We start from the raw sequence: 17,372 nt of genomic DNA, 5'->3' as shown, positions 1-17,372 counted from the left end.
GAAAAGGGGCATTTGTTTGAGACCTCTTCCTGTCTCCTAGCTTCACTCCAATTCATTACGAAATCTGTTCATTCTGCTACCATAATATACCTCAAATCTACCCACTTTGCTCCATCTCCACTGCCATCACTTAGATACCACTGGGCTATCTAACATTTATGCAAATCGGAAAAAGGACTCCTTCCCCTGGGCACATGCTGGGGCTTGACTTCAGCCTCATTTGCCATCTTTGTGCAGAGCATGATCTCCAAATTCTTGCATGGTGGTCCTGGACCCCAGCCCAAGCCATGGTGCACTGTTGTAATCGCCTCCTGCCTGTTCTGTCCACATCCACTCTTGTCCCCTTCCAATCCATTCTCCACACAACAGTGGGACTACTGATAAATAACCAATTTGATCATTTCACTCCCTACTTGGTCCTTCAATAGATTTCTATTGCTATTGGGATAAAATCCCAAACCCCTTAACATGACCTACAAGATTCTATATGATCTGCTTCCTAGTTCCCTCTTTACCCTTACTGGCACCATTTCCTCCTGATAACCTCTAGCTACACTGCCTTGTTTTAGGTCCCGAAACTTGCTGAGCTTCCCCCCTAACCCAAGAGACCGCCTGCAAAGTTCTTCCTTGACTTAGTTTGGCTGTCTTCTCCTCTTCTTTCAGGGCTCAGTTCAAATGTTCCTTTTTTTTTTTTTTTTTTTTTTTTTTTTAGGGAAGCCATTCCTGAATCCAAAAGTAGAATTCCACATAGCACTCTATTCTCTTCTTAAATCATACTTAACACATTTATAATTATATATTCACTCACTAGTGATTTACTTATTTAATATCCTTTTCCCTACTATATAATATAAACTCCACAAGAACGAGAATCATGCCTGACTTAGCCCAATGTCTTTCATTCATACAAGTTTCTTTTTTTGAAAATGTATTTTTATTGATTTCAGAGAGGAAGGAAGAGAGAGAGATAGAAACATCAGTGATGAGAGAGAATCATTGATCGGCTGCCTCCTGCACACTCCACACTGGGGATCAAGCCTGCAACCCGGGCATGTGCCCTGATGGGGAATCGAACCATGGCCTCCTGGTTCATAGGTCAACGCTCAACCACTGAGCCATGCCGGCTGGGCGATCCAAGTTCCTATTCAAATTTATATCAAAGACTTTCTCTATGCCAGTGACTATACTAGATTCTAGAAGTGAATTGACAAATGATGTCCTTGGTGTTATGAGGGAAACACATAACCAACCAATAAACAAGTACGCAGGCAAGATGATTAGATGGTGGTATGTGCTGTGCAGTAGACTGAGCTCTTTCAGTGCAGAAATCTCTGTATTCATTAACAAATATCGTGAATTATTTAGGATAAAGCTAGCTGCTAGATATAACACAGGAGTTTACTTCATTGTCCAAAAGGAATCTTCTAACTTGGACCTTTGCCTTCTTCAGTATGTGGCCATAGAAGGGGAAAGAGCATGAGAAATTGTTTGTGGATTTCTTTTCCCCATGGGCTTAGTAGGGATGGCTATGCTATATACCTAACTGCAAGGGAGACAAAGGAACACAATGTATCTCTGTACTGAAGACGAGTAAATAGATTTGATGATCAGCTAGCACCTTCAACAGTACCTGGTACAATACTCACTTGAAGAAACAAAGATAAATTAGAAATGGAGCTTGTTCTCAAAATTTTTATTATCTATGAGTGTGTACATAGAAGTCATTATGGCTGCTGTAGTACACTCTTAACTTCTAATAACCTAGAAATAGTCTCTAAAATGAAATTAATGAATTTGTCTCTCAGGACAACGAAGTTTAAAAAATCTAATTGTCTACTTTAATTTCAGGGTCAGCTGGAAAGTTTCCATTTTTATTTCTCACGATTTTGTGTGTTGTTGGTTTTTTGTTTGTTTGTTTGTTTTTCTTGCTTGTTTCAAATCTTGTCGCTTCACAGCCTCTCCATTCTTGGGTTGGAATGGTTACTTTAGGACAAGTCCACAGTCAGGGCTGTCGAATGGATGGGAACAGTGAGAGGCATTTCCTAACAATTTGGAAAGTCACTGTGGACTTAAAGACGTGTACCTTAGATTACCAATTCTTTGCATATATTTTATGGTAGTCTTTATAATTGTCTGCTCTGAAACAGAAATTTGAATTATTCTTTGGTACCAAAAACAGACACATGTTCATCTGTGTGTTTGTGGTCGGCTGTCTGCACTTAAAGCTTTTTCCATCCTGAAACGGGTTTTCATATCCTGGACGGAATCGTGGTATTTAGGGCACAGTGACACAGAGCATTCACCTGTTCGCTTGAGACTCGATTCCGAAGGGATCTGAAATCTAGAGGACACCGACTTATTCCACAGAGATGAAAAGTGAAGCATCCCTGAATCTTTGTCAAATTGGGTTTAGTTTGCTTTTTCCGAGAGCGAATCCTTCCTGACAGAGCCGGAGGGCACAGGTCCGGATTAGCAGTTCAAGCGCCTGGGAACACAAAGTAGCGAGCGAGCTGCAGGTGCAGACGGTGCGGCTGAGCCGGGGCCTTGCGGGTGTGTCCCGCACCCGGGGAGTGGAAGGGCTGCGCTCCCACCTAGGGGATCCCCAGCAAGACGGAGAAGTGGGCGCAGCCTAGTCGGGAGTCTAGTTCACGGGTGACAGAAGGGACCCAGGCGGCCGCAGTCCCCCTTCAAGGGGCCCAGAGCGCCCGGCTCGCCGCCGCAGGACGCCTGCCACGCGGCACACGCCACACCCCACGCCGCCTGCAGGAGAACGCGGGAGGCGGGAGGCCCCGCCGGGCCTCCGTAGCGCTGCGGCTCCGCGCCGCCTCCGCCCCCTGCCTCCCGGCGCCGGGCGCTCTGGGCGGCAGCGCCAGCCTCGGCCGTGCTTCCTCCTCTGCAGCCGTTCGGACGCTGCGTGACGCGTCGTTTCCTCCCAACATGGCGGCCGGGGCAGGCCGGCGGTGATGGAGGCCAGTGCGTGGCCGCGGCGGGTGCTCATCCCCACAGGAGCCAGGGCAGCCCTGCTCTCGCCTGGCCTCTGAGCCGGCTCGCTCCTCGGCCCCCAGCCGTCGCCGCCCGGGCTGGGCTCCCTTGCCACCCCCAGGCCGGAGGGGCGAGTGACGGGGGGTGGTGGCCGGGAAGCGACCCGGGAACCCGGAGAAGCGAAGGTCCCGTAGGCGCGGCCCTCCAGGGGCAGCCTCTCGGGGTCGGCGAAGACATCCGCGCCCCTGGCCCGCACCGCGGCCGGTCCGCCCGCCCCTTCCTGCCCCAGCCGCTACCCTCCACGCCTCCTCTCCCCCACCTCCACCCCTTTCTCTCGTCTCTTCCTCCCCCTCCTCCTCCGTCCAGCCGCCGGGAGCCTCGGGCCGGACAGCCGCCGCCTCCTTCCCTGCGTCCATGTATGAGGGGAAGAAGACGAAGAACATGTTTCTGACGCGGGCCCTGGAGAAGATTCTGGCCGACAAGGAAGTGAAGAAGGCGCATCACTCCCAGCTGCGCAAAGCGTGCGAGGTGGCGTTAGGTGAGCGGGGAGGCGGCCTGGCGGGCGGCGGGAGGGGGTCCCGGGCGCCCCTGGGGGCTCGCCCTAGCCGAGCGTCTGACGCCCGGGAGCCCGGGGAGCTGCTTGCTGCCCGCCCGGAGTTGGGAGTTGACAGTAACTCGGCTGCATGTGGGGCGGGGGGGGGGGGGGGGAGGGGGTGTGGAGGGCCGCTTGGCACCCCCCGACGGCAGAGGGTGAGATTTTGTGGGTGGATCGTGCGGTGCGGCCGGGATACCCCCTTTGTGATGAAGCAGAAGATGAGCTGCTGTGTGTGAGCTTGGACATTCAGGTGGAGCTGACGGGTCGAGACTGGGCGTGGGAAGGGTTCCGTATCGAACATGTCAATAACTTTGTCGTCTGACCTGGAGCTTGGGGAAGGCGGGCTGAAGTTCTCCCTTGTTGACAGTCTGAGCGGGGGCTTGCCACAGATGCAGCCCGTTGACATGTCTCCGCCTCCGCCACAAGCAAAACAGAGCAATGTTGTAGCCGCCTGGACTGACGTGGAAGAATAAGACCAGAGGTTACGGGGTGCGGGGGGGGGGGGCGATGGAGGAGCTGGGGGCACGGAAAGGATCTTGAGGTAAGCTGACTTTCATGACCAGGAAGGGAAGGTTTGAAATGGGGAAGATGAAAAAGACAATGACAGCCCACCAGCCGCCTGTCTGGACCCTGGCAGCTGCTCTCAAGCTTGAATGGTGATTTATAGTTCAGGCGGAAGAGTTCTGGTGTGATGAAGCCCATGGCAGCGCAAATCCTAACAACACTTAGAGCCAGGACAGGCAGATGAGGAATTGTTCCAGGGGAGACACTGACAGATCTGTTGCATCCATCACCGATGAAATCGTTTGAAGACAGACCGGGACATTTAACACAAAGATGAATTCCTAATGCTTACGCTTTATTTTATAGCACTGGAAATAGACTAGAATCTAGTCAAAATGACCAGAAAATTAAGCTTGTTAAATGGGCTTAATTTTTTTTTTTTAAAAAAAGCATTCTTGAAGGGAAAAAAGTCCAGAATAACTTAAATGTATGCTAAATTAAAGGGTTAAGACAACCTTTTACTTACTAAATAAATAGAAGATGACCTTTTAACTTCTATAATAAGCCTTACTGGGTTTTTTACCCCCTTCCTCTTTGGATCTTTTAGAGTGGTGCTATGGAAAACATCAAAGAAATTTCATTTAAAAATTTTGAATCTGTAGTATAGTGGACTTACCTTTAGTGTCGCAGCCCTTCTTGGATTAGAAGTTCACATTTTGTTGTTCTTGCAGCTAAGGAAAAGCTAAGGTGTATGAGAAGACATTGTACAGTGGTGAAAGTTGAATTTATATCTGGGTCTTGAAAGGAATAATTATTATATTGGGAAGTGATGAGGGGAGAAGAGGTTTTTAGAATTTTTAAAAGGATTGTTATGTGCAGGTTTGTGAAAAACTTGCAGGATAAAGCATTTGAGATTCAAATTAAAGTGTGTGTTTTTTTGAGACCAGATTTTCCATATTAGAATATATATTTTAATACACTAAATTATAAGTATTAGAGTGAAGAAATGGAATTTGGTGTGTGTGTATATGTGTATATTCATTTATTTCTTTATTTTTTTGTCCCATCCTCTCCAAAATGCTAACATAAGTAAGTGTGTTTTAATGGAGAGCTCACTAGCAGTAGAATCTGGGACCCTGGGTTTATCCCAGTGATGTTGCATTTAGAATAGTCAAATCTCTGGGCCTTAACTTCCTTCTCTGTAAAATGAGAATAGATATTGAACTTAATGATTATAATGTTACATTCTCTCTAATGCACCATGAATGTGGTGCGCTATTCTCTTAACTTGTGCAGTGAGTATTCCTGCTGCTCTTGATTGACATCTCTAGGGGGCTTGTAGTTTGGTCCTTGCCATTTCTGGACTTAGGAACTACTTGGTAGTAAGTGTGCTAGCTTTACCAGGATTATCCATTACAGATTTTGCCAGTTTTTACTTTTTTACCCTTCCATACAGTTGGCAGAAGCTTATTATGAGGAATCTGACTACCCAGGCAGGCGCGAAGCAACAGAGTGCTTTCTTTACTTGAGATGTGTAAGGCTTTTTCTCACATTTCATAACAGTTACATTTAGCCTCCTACAAAACTCATTGAGCAACCTCACAATAATTAATCCCTGGTGAACTTGATTTCTTCCCTTCTAGTCATCCTTATCACCGAAACATAAATAGATGAAATGATAACCCATTTCATCTTTGCAAAAAGTAGACTGTCTTGCAACAAGGTATTCCCAAATATACTTTGTCCCTGGAACTTATTATAGACCTCCCCTTTTCTTTTCCGTATTGAGACCTGTACCAAGCTCACTTTGGTCTCTTGATAATCTGTGTGGCCATCAAGCAGGATGGAAAAGTGAACTGAAATGGCCTGGTTTGGTCATCCCTGATCTCTAGGTTGTGAGTAGGTAGGAGTTGGATGGTGGAAGTACAGAGGTGGGTGTTGTTATATCCCTTTTAAATACACCTGCCTGCATTCATCTCGCCTCCCCTCCCAAATGTTTATTGAGCACTAGCATAGAGCTGAAGGAAGATGGCCAGTAAACAAGGAAATATATATTGAAAATATATATATATTCAAAGTCTGTCGAACTTTGAATCCTCTTGTGTTTAAATACCATTTTATTGGTGTACGATTAGATTTCGGAGCACTGGCATTCAAAATTAACTCAGTTACCTTTTAATATAAAGACCAGTTTAAAAGGTATTCTCTGAATAATACTCATGAAATTACAGTTCATTGCATATTAAGAAAACTATTTTTTTTTTGTTAAAGTATAGCTTTTAGTAAATTTTATCTAGATTATGGGAGGTTTTACTCATTAAAACAAAATCCATTCTCAAATACACTAAGCAAAGGAACTTCTATTTTCACAAAAAGAAAAATAATGAAAGCTTCAAAGGATATGCAAATTATTTTAAAGTTTTATCAAATTTTCTTACAGTTCAGACTTTATTTTAAGGAATAATTTTTTTAAAAAAAAGGAAAGACTGAAATCTTCACACCTACATTGTTGCAATCAGGGTGAAAACCACAGGCCCAAGAACAGCTCCAGGTTGCCCTCTCTTGGTACCTGCCCACTACATCTCTGTAGTGTTCACTGAATGAACTCTGCAGGGTGAGGTCTGCTAGGCTGCCCTAGCTTAGCCTGCTCCATTCCTGCTCTCTAGAATCCTGAATTAAAAATAGTCTGGCCATCTGCTGGCAGATGAGACAACAGCTGAGCTATTTTTAGTTTCAAAGAATTTAGGATGTTGGGGGATCCAGCTTGAAGGTAGTATTGTTTGTCTCATGGGGAAGAGGGTACATATGGGCCATATTCCAGTCAGGTCTCTAAGTGTTAGGCGTTTCTTTGATGTTAGGGATATGACTAGTTCACCTTTTGCTTCTAGCATCATATCATTGAAAATACTCTTCAAATGTTAGGATGAACAAGTTCATGTTTGGAAACTAGCATTGATACAGAATAGGAGTGAAAGGGGTGACCAGAAGAAGGTTTTAGAGGCAAGGGAGGCACACTGGGGCAGCCAAAAGGGGTGGTAGATTCCTTGCAGAGATAATGGGAGAATGATAGAGAAAAAGAGGAATTATTAGGGAAGTACTTTTTTATCAGAGTGTAAAGTTGTTCATTTTATAAAGTGATCCCACTGATTTAGTTTTTCTGATATGAGAATTTACTTCTAATTATAAGTCACCCCCAGAAATGTAAATATAATATTTAGACTAAAACGTTACAGAAGTTGCTTCCTTCTAATCCCACCCTTATTTTAGTTAGTGGGGATATAAAAGGATATATGGATGGAGAAGAAATACTTAAGTGCTTGTGGTACCAGTTTTATGCTACTTTTGGTAATTTCATTAACTTTTATCACTCTTCGCCATTTAAAATGACTTACTCCCAAATAATACCCTGCAGACTGTGTACATTTTAATTACAACTTACATCCATTAGCAAGTCTCCTTTTACACCTTCCTTGGTATCTACAGTAACAGTTGTTTTCAGTAAGTTAGGCTGCCAGAATTTTGAGATAGCTAGGAAAGAAGAGTGTTAAGAATGAAAGGAAGATTCTATTAAGTTTGAGTTGAAAAGAATTAGTTTTGATTACAATGTATATACTCTCCTTTTGGAGATTTACAGTGCACGTTAACAATGTTCGGATGCTAAATAAGTGTTTTAAGAAAGAAAGCTGCTCAATGTTGCTTAATGAAATCTTGCCTAAATTTATTTGACCCTCTTCAGCGTCTTTTAGCACCCTAGGAAATACTGTTCCTTGGAATTCACTACAGGACACTTTTCAAGGGAAAGAAAGGCAAAGGAGATAAAACAACCCAGACTACTGATAAGAGGATTCTCTAGAAGAGTTACTGTGTTTTGGGAAAGCAGTGTTGACAGTGTGGGAAAGAGAAGAACGTCAGAGATAAGGAGCAGTTGGAAAGAGTGGTATCAAGGCCAGAGAAGTGTTGAACTTGCTAGCTCTTCTTTCCTCATCCATCTATGGTAGGCAACTGGTTGTCTCTCCTGATAATGTTTAACTTGTAGAGAAACTTCTGTTGGTAATTGTTTTTTCAAAGCAGAATAAAAGCGTATTATAAGTGGGAAATAATTGGGGGAAATATTTATCATTTTCTTTACAAAACGGAGGAGGAGTTATTTGAAAAGGGAAAATACATGAATAAATTACTGTTGCCATTCAAAATTAGGTATATTCTTCATTCAGATATTTGCTGAACTGAACAGTATGTGCCAGATAACGGCTTCAGTGCTGGGCATAAAGCAGTGAACCAAATGTGCTTTAATGGAACTTACTTTCTAGTGGGTTGAGGCTGACAGTGTAAAACAAACTAATATATATTTTCATTGTTATCATCTGAAGAAATAATAGTTCAGAAGGGTAAAAGGAGAAGACCTGGAATGCAACTTTAGATAGGGTGGTCAGGGAAGGCCTTTCTGTGAGGTGACATTTCATCAGAGAAGTGACAGAAGAAAGAGATTCAGCCTTTCAGATTCTTGGATGAAACAGAAGTAGAGGGAGCAGGAAGATGAGGGAGTGCTTGGTCCCTTCTAGGATGAAAGGAGGCCTGTGTGGCTGGGGGAGAGTGAGAAGAGCAGTGGTAGGAGAGGAGGGCGACTGGATTTAACTGTATCTGATGGGAGCCGTACAGGGGAGTGACATAGCAGATACACATTTTAAAAGGCTTACATTGGCCAGAGGTGGTAGTGATTTAGACTAGGCTGGTGATGGGAATGAGAATTGGTTGCATTTGGAATATATTTTAAAGGATTTGCTGATGGGTTGGTTGTGTGACAACAATCTTGTAGCTATACAGGTTTGTTGGAGTGGTCCTTCACCATGGAGATGAGGAACACCAGGGGAGAAACGGTCTTTGGGAAGTAAGTTTATATAGTAAAATATTTTCATCCAACTCTACATGTAGTTTAGAATTTTTTAATGGTAGCATGTCCTGATTATGATATGATAGGATATTTTCTATTGAGAATACACAAAATAATTCAAATTTTAGTTGGCAGAGTTTTTTATTGAGTTTTTTTCCACAGAAAACAATCTTTCACATAGTTTTAGTTAACAGTCCACAACTGGCCTGGTCCCTTGTTGGGATAGGATCTTTGCAGATGTAATTACTAAGAATCTCAAGGTGAAATCATTTTGGATTTAGGGTGTGTGTGTCTTTATAAACAGAGGAAGGAACACAGACACACAAATGAAAGAAGGCCATGTGGAAGTGCAGGCAGAGGTTAGAGTTATGCTGCCATAGCCAAGGAACTCCCGAGGCCCCTGAGTTAGGAAGAGGAAAGGAAGGATTCTTCTCTGGAGCCTTAGAAGTAGCATGACCCTGCTGACACCTTGAGTTCAGACTCTGGCCCCAGAACTGAGAGAGTGAATTTCTGTTGTTTTAAGCCACCAAGTTTGTAGTTAATTTGTTAAGGCACCCCTAGAAAACTAGTAGAAGTTCCTTTTATCCTAACTTTTCAGAACCAGTATGATCTGTTTGAGCTTACACTTACAAAATATACAATTTTACTGGGCTTTGCTTTATTGTGCTTCGCAAATACTGTGTTGTTGTTTGTTTGTTTGTTTGTTTGTTTTAACAAATTGAAGGTTTGTGGCAACCCTGCATCAAGTAAGTTTATGGTGCCAAAAAGATTATGAGTTGCTGAAGGCCCAGCTGAAGGTTAGCGGGCTTATTTATTTTTTTTAGCAATACAGTATTTTTTAATTAAGGTGTATGCATTGGTTTTTGTTTTGTTTTGTTTTAGACATAATGCTGTTGATTACTTAATAGACTACAGTACATAAACATAAATTTCATATATATTGGGAAACCAAAATATTTGTGTGACTCACTTTATTGAAATAATTCACTTTACGTCGTGGTGGTCTAGACTAGAACCAAACCTGTAATATCTACAAAGTGTGCCTGTATATGTTTAAACAACCAGATGCTATCTTTATCTAGTCTCTGTTTCATAATTCTCAAAAGCAGTTATTCTGAGACTTTAGGGTACATGAGTCTCTTGAAAAACTTCTTTAAAAAAGAGTCCTGGGTCCAAATATTTGAAAGTTTTGTGTTATACTTTCAATATTTTTGTTTTGCTTAGATTTAGACTTGATATAACTACATTAATCTATATAGCCTATGTTATCTTCTCATTCAGAAAAGATTGTAAAAAACAGTCTTTAAAATACTGTGATATGAAGTAGTTATAGAAAACTCCATGTGGGACAATTAATTTTTTTCTTTCAACTTTGAAACTGAAAAGGTATACAGTGAGACCTTACTTAATCAACTGTTAATAACCCTCATCTGTCCTGAACCTTGCTAAGAAGTGAAATAATAAAAGTATAACCTGACAAAGAAGATAGAATGAAGGCCAAGCACTTTATTCAGAGGAGAGTCCCCATGCCATTGCTCAGTCTATTTACTTTTTTAAAAAATTTATTTGAGAGAGGGGGAGTGGGAGACAGACATCAATTTGTTCCACTTTCCTTTTTTTCAGAACATTTCAAAAGAAAAACTGGGAGAAAGAGATCACCCATGACACTATACACTTTATTAAAAAAAAACTTAATGGCAGTATAATTTACATATTATAAAACCTGCACATTTAAAATGTAATAATTTTTAACCCTCTCCTGAGGATATATTTAGAGAGAGAGGGAAAGAGAGACAGAAAGAAACATCAATGTGAGAGAGAAACATCCATCGGTTGCCTCCCAAACCTGCATCCTAGGTATGTGCCCTGACCAAGAATTGAACCCACAACCTTTTGTTGTATGGGAAATGCTCCAACCAACTGAGCCATCTGGCTGAGGCTTAAATGCAATAATTTTTACTAAATTCATTGAGTTATGCAACTGTCATCATAATCTAGTTTTAGAACATTTCTATCACCCCAGTAACATCCCTAGTGTCCATTTACAGTTAATTCCTTTGCCACCCCTAAATCTACGCATCTAATAATCTACTTTCTGTGTCTAGATTGCTTTTTGTGGACATTTCATATAAGTGCAGTCATATATATGTTGCCTTTTGTGTCTTCTTTTACTCAGCATAAGTAAAGGTTCATGCATCAGTATTTCATTTTTTATTGCTAAACTAGTGGCCTGATGCACGAATTCGTGCACATTGAAAGGAAATTAATTAGAAGAAATATTTTAATATCGCTATTCGCCCCTTCTCTATAATAGAAGTGTCAACCAAATTCACAGTCAACAATGACAGATCGAAACACATGTGTGCAATTGGCGCCAGCAAGAGCTTTATACGTATTGCGTATAAAATATTTAACTGCAGCAGTGTTTGACTATATTCTGCACAGTGAGAAAACCTGAAGTCATTTTCAAGGTCTGCCATTTCTTTTCAGTTGGGTCAAATTTCTAAACTTGCTAAATCTTCGTTTTCTGGCTAATGAAAGAAAATAGGATTCCACTGAGTCTCCTATCTACCTACTCCAGGAATTCTGTGAGGATCAAATGAGATGAGGCACAGGAAAATGCTTCACAGACATTTGGTTAAAGTGTAAAATGTTTGCACCTGGCTATAAAGCAAGTCGTGTTCCTAGGCTGAAGAAACTGCAAGGAGGCTAGCTGTTGCTAGGGAGAGGAAGCCGGGTGTTGCTACGTGACATTACCCAGCACCCACAGCAACTGTTTTCAGACTGGGCTGGGCTATGGGCTGTATTTTGTGCCATGGGGTCTCGGCAGTGTCGGCTGCGATTTGGTGGGTTGTCAACTCCTGGGTGGTGGTGGAGCCTATGTCCCACTTGGAAGCCAAGTGTCGCTTTGTGGGCGCCAGGTCCGTGATGCTGTTTCTCTGTGCACATCACGGCAGCTCCTGCATTGAGCATCTGCTCCCTGGTGGTCAGTGCACGTCATAGCAAATGGTCGGACATATAGCATATTAGCTTTTTATATATATAGATAGTATTCCGTAGAATGGAGATACCACATTTTGCTTGTTTATTCACCAGTTGTTGGACATTTGGGCTGAATGAATAATGCTGCTGTAAATGTTTGTGTGTAAGTCTTTATGTGGACCTAAATTTTTATCTCTTTTGTATAGACACCTAGGAGTGGAATTTTTAAAAAACTAAGTTATTTTCCAAAGTGGCTGCACCATTTTACATTCCCACCAGCAATATATTAAGATTTCCCATACTTCCTTGCCAGGCAACATTGTTACTGTATGTCTTTTTTATTTTAGCCATCTTGGTTGATATGAAGTGTTATTTCATTGAGACATTATTATCTTTCTCAGGTATTTTTTCCAGATTTTATTCTACGCACATACACATACACAAACAGATGTATTCTTCAAAAAAATTGATCTATTTAATTACTAAACGCAATAGTAGGAGGAAGAAGATTTCTAGCATTGACTGAGTTTTTACTGTATGCCAAGTTCCCCGTGCTAGTGAGATACTTTCTTGGCTTTATTTCAGTTAGTCCTTAAAACAACCCTCTTTACTTAGGTGCTATTATCTGCATTTTGCAAATGAGGAAACTGAGGTTTACAGCTTGTGTTTGGCAGAGTTGACTAAATGCAGCCATTCTAACATGCACCCTTAGTCACAACACTGTTTACAAGTAAATTACAAAAAGGGAAAGAAGGGTCTCCATAGAAAGAAAAGCACTGTTAAGAAAAGAGAAAGGGCAGATGATCCAAGTTGGTGGTGGAGTAGATACCCGTAACACTCAGCTCCTCCCAGGACCAAACTGGAATTACAGCTAAAATATAGAGCAGTCTACCTGAATAACCAACTGAGGACTAGCTGAAAAGTCTTACAACCAAGGATTTATAGAAGAAGCCACATCGAGACTGGTAGGAAGGGCAGAGATGCAAAGAGGGCTGGCCCCACTCTCACGGGGTTGAAATTCTGGAGAGAGATCTCAGCTGCCTTAAAGGTTCCCCCTGAGAAGCTTGAGGTCTCAAGGCTGAGCCAGGAAGACACACCCACATAACATCTGACTGAAAATCAGCAGGGATTCTGTCCTCAGGAAGAGACTGGAATCTGCTAGAGATACATGCTCCCTCTTAAAGGGCCAAAGCATAAAATCTTGTTTGCAGCCACTCATCCTGAGCTCTGAAGAAAGAAGGTGAATCAGAATAGAGTCCCCTGAAGAGCGGCTGGGATTGTGGCCTGGGGAGCGAGCTGAAGGGACAGTTGCCAGGGTACCTGTGCTGAGTCACTCTCCCACACCACGGATGCCATTTTTCTTGGGTGGAGCACGCCCTTCCTTGCAGCATCAGCCAGGGGAATGCAGTAGCCCCACACTCTGGATTCCCTGTAGCACAGCCCTGCAGAGCTTTTGCTCTGCTGAGGAGTCAGTTGCCTGGGCCAAGCTGTAGAGGCCTGGGAAGACTTAGGGGTGTCTGTGACTGAGTTGTATGGCTTTGGGGCAGGGTCCATTCCCCCACTTACCCATGAACCTGAGTCGTGCTCCCCACCCCCCATAGGAGATCCACTTGCCCCATTCTTATTCAACATTGTACTGGAAGTCCTAGCCACAGCAGTCAGGCATGAAGAAGAAATAAAAGGCATTTACATTGGAAAGGAAGAAGTAAAACTCATAATTTGCAGATAATATGATACTGTATATAGAGAACCCTAAGATTCCACCAAAAAATTACAAGAACTGGTAAATGAATTCAGCAAAATACAGTAAACCCTCGATTTTTCAGACCTTGATTTAACAGACTTCAGATTTAACGGATAAAATTTCCGGTCCGTATGTTGTATGTGATAACACAATGTTTAATTTTAATTTTAAAATGCTTCTAACCAAAATTTACTTACAATTAAGTATTAGATTATTTTTTGTTATTCACAAATTGTTATTTTAAACAAATTTTAGTACCCTATGTTGGAAAAAAAACACTAATAAGGCCATATGTTGTCATGATCACATGGCATCTCGAGGTAATTGGTTCTGTTGTCATGTGGCATGACTTTCTGCAGCAGTTTTAACGCATGTGCTAAGACACGCCCCAGTGATGTGCATTTGTTTGCTCGAGGTGACTGGTGAATGCATGCATTTATTAGACCTACTCAGTATAAATTTAAAATTTCTGTAATACATATAGAAAACTTTTCTATGAAATTAAACTTTTCATACATACTTAATGTTAATTACACAGATATGTCTACATAAGTAAAAATGGGTAAAATAATTTGTCAGTTTTTTTAACATGCATTTGGGAAACCTACTTTATTATATAATGGATGTTCAGCCTTAAATGGACACCCTTCACCCGAATTAGTCCATTATATCAAGGTTTTACTGTAGCAGGATATAAAGTAAATGTCCAGAAGTCAGTTGCATTTTTACACCAATAATGAACTATCTGAAAGGGAAACTAAGAAAACAATCCCATTTACAGTTGCATCAAACAAAAAGAAAATACTTAAGAATAAATTTAACCAAGGATGTAAAAGACCTGTACTCGGAAAATTATAAGACACTGAAGAAAGCAATTAATGCTACAAATAAGTGGAAGCATATACTGTGCTCAGGGATAGGAAGAATTAAAATCATTAAAATGTCCATACAACCCAAAGCAATCTATAGATTCAACGCAATTCCTATCAAGATACCAATGGCGTATTTCACAGAACTAGAGCAAACATTCCAAAAATTTATATGGAATCACAAAAGACCCAGAATAGCCACAGCAATCTTGAGAAAGAAGAATGAAGTTGGAGGAATCACGCTTCCTGGTATCAAACTATACTACAAGGCTGTGGTAATCAAAAAACATGGTATTGGCATAAAAATAGACACATAGATCAATGGAACAGAATAGAGAGCCCAGAAATAAACCTACGCCTTTATAGTCAATTACTACGTGACAAAGGAGGCAAAAACATACAATTTGGGTAAAGATAGTCAATTGAATAAATTGTATTGGGAAAATTGGATAGATGCCAAAAAAAAAAGTGAGACCACCTTCTTACACCATATGCAAGAATAAACGCAAACTAAATTAAAGACTTAAATGTTGGACTTGAAACCATAAAATGCTTAGAAGAAAACATAGGCAGTAAAATCTCAGATGTTTCTTATAGCAATGTTTTTTCTGATATATCTTCTTTGGCAAGGGAAATAAAAGAAAAAATAAGCAAATGGGACTACATCAAACTAAATTTTTGCACAGCAAAGGAAACCATCTACAAAATGAAAAGACAATCCACTGAATGGGAGAACATATTCGCCAATGACACATCTGATAAAGGGTTAATATCCAAAATTTATAAAGAATTTATACAATTCAACGCCAAAAAACAATCCATTTGAAAAATGGGCAAAGCATTTGAATAGACACTTCTCCAAAGAGGTCATACAGATCGCCACTAGACATATGAAAAGATGCTCAAGGTCACTATCAGAGAAATGCAAATTAAGATCACAGTGAGATATCACCTCACACCTATCAGAGTGGCTATTATTAATAAATCTTTTGCTTACTGCCCCAGGTCAGGGCACTTGCAGGAGGCAACTAATCCATGTGTCTCTTTTTTATCCATGTTTCTCTCTCCTCCCTTCCCCTCTCTCTCCCTCCTTCCCCTTCTTCTCTCCCTCTTTCCCCCTTCCACTCTCTGAAAAGCAATGGAAAAAAATATCCTCAGGTGAGGATTAACAAAAACAATTTTTTTAAAAATCAAGTAAAATTTTAATAATTTAAGCCATTTGTAAATTCAGCTGTCCTGTAACTTTCCCAAGGAATCTGGACAGGCTGACTTTTATTGTATTTGAATGCCTAACATTTCAAAAATACTCTTGCTTGTGCCTTGGCTAGTGTGGCTCCATTGCTTGAAAGTCACATCCTATGCACAGAAAGGTCGCCTGTACCATTCCAGGTCAGGGCACACACCCCTGTTGTGGGTTTGGTCCTGATCGATGTTTCTCATATCAATTTCCCGCTCCGGCTCCCTCATGAATAAAAACATATTTTAAAACTCTCGCTTTTTGGGAGCTCCATTTTTAGTTTTTTGAGGAAACTCCATACTGTTCTCCACAGTGGCTGCACCAGTCTGCATTCCCACCAGCAGTGCACGAGGGTTCCTTTTTCTCCACATCCTCGCCAGCACTTGTCGTTTGTTGATTTGTTAATGATTGCCATTCTCACAGGTGTGAGATGGTACCACATTGTCGTTTTGATTTGCATCTCTCGGATAATTAGTGACTTTGAGCATGTTTTCATGTGTCTCTTGGCCTTCCTTCTGTCTTCTTTCGAAAAGATCCTATTTAGGTCCGTTGCCCATTTTGTTATTGGATCATTTATCTTCCTTTTATTAAGTTGTACTAGAGGCCCGGTGCATGAAATTCGTGCACAGGGGGGCGGCAGGTCCCTCAGCCCAGCCTGCACCCTCTCCAATCTGGGACCCCTCAAAGGATGTCCGACTGCCTGTTTAGACCCGATCCCACAGAAGTGTCTATTCAAATGCTTTGCCCACTGGGATCGGGTCTAAACAAGCGGTTGGACAACCCTCTCACAATCCAGGACTGCTGGCTCCCAACTGCTTGCCTGCCTTCCTGATTGCCCCTAACCGCTTCTGCCTGCCAGCCTGATCACCCCCTAACCACTCCCCTGCCAGCCTGATTGATGCCTAACTGCTCCCCGGCCAGCCTGTTTGCCCCCAACTTCCCTCCTCTGCCGGCCTGGTAACCCCTAACTGCCCTCCCTTGCAGGCCTGGTCCCTCCCACCTGCCCTCCCCTGCTGGTCTGATCGCCCACAACTGCCCTCCCTTGCAGGCCTGGTCCCTCCCAAATGCCCTCCCCTGCTGGCCATCTTGTGGTGGCCATCTTGTGTCCACATGGGGGCAGGATCTTTGACCACATGGGGACAACCATCTTGTGTGTTGGAGTGATGGTCAATCTGCATATTACTCTTTTATTAGATAGGATAGAGGCCCGGTGCATGGTTTGGGGCCAGCTGGTTTGCCCTGAAGGGTGTCCCAGATCAGGGTGAGGGTTCCCTTGGGGCATGGTGCAGCCTGAGCCTGGGGCCTATGGTGGTTTGCAGGCCAGCCACGCCCCCTGGCGACCCAAGCAGAGGCCCTGGTATCTGGGGTTTATTTATCTTCTACAATTGAAACTTTGTAGCCTGGAGCAGAGCCAAGCCTTTTGCTCCCTCAGTGGCAGTAGCCATTTCTGTTGGAATTTATTTAACTTCTATAATTGAAACTTTGTAGCCTTAAGCGGAGGGTGTGCGGAAAGCTTGGCTTCTTCCATCGCCGGGGAAACCCAAGCCTCCCTCCTGCTCTCTCTGTGG

The 17,372-nt window shown here is 42.3% G+C and overlaps 1 protein-coding gene across 3 annotated transcripts in view; it reads left to right on the top strand.

Moving 5' to 3' along the window:
• Positions 1-2,829: 2,829 nt before the first annotated feature.
• ARFGEF1 (ARF guanine nucleotide exchange factor 1) overlaps positions 2,830-17,372 on the top strand; it is a 106,984-nt gene continuing 92,441 nt past the window's right edge. For all 3 annotated transcript variants that reach the window (XR_013959302.1, XM_080646346.1, XM_080646345.1), the window contains exon 1: positions 2,830-3,520. Coding sequence is in view for 2 of the 3 variants with exons in the window: in XM_080646346.1 (XP_080502472.1) it covers positions 3,397-3,520 (124 nt within the window). In the remaining variant the exon portion in view is untranslated. The remainder of the gene's footprint in view (positions 3,521-17,372) is intronic.

This window comes from Plecotus auritus (assembly GCF_963455305.1).
Source record: "Plecotus auritus genome assembly, chromosome: 11".
In the NCBI taxonomy this organism is placed as follows: domain Eukaryota; kingdom Metazoa; phylum Chordata; class Mammalia; order Chiroptera; family Vespertilionidae; genus Plecotus; species Plecotus auritus.
The sequence above is the reverse complement of the archived record's forward strand: the minus strand, read 5'-3'. Positions and strand labels throughout refer to the sequence as shown.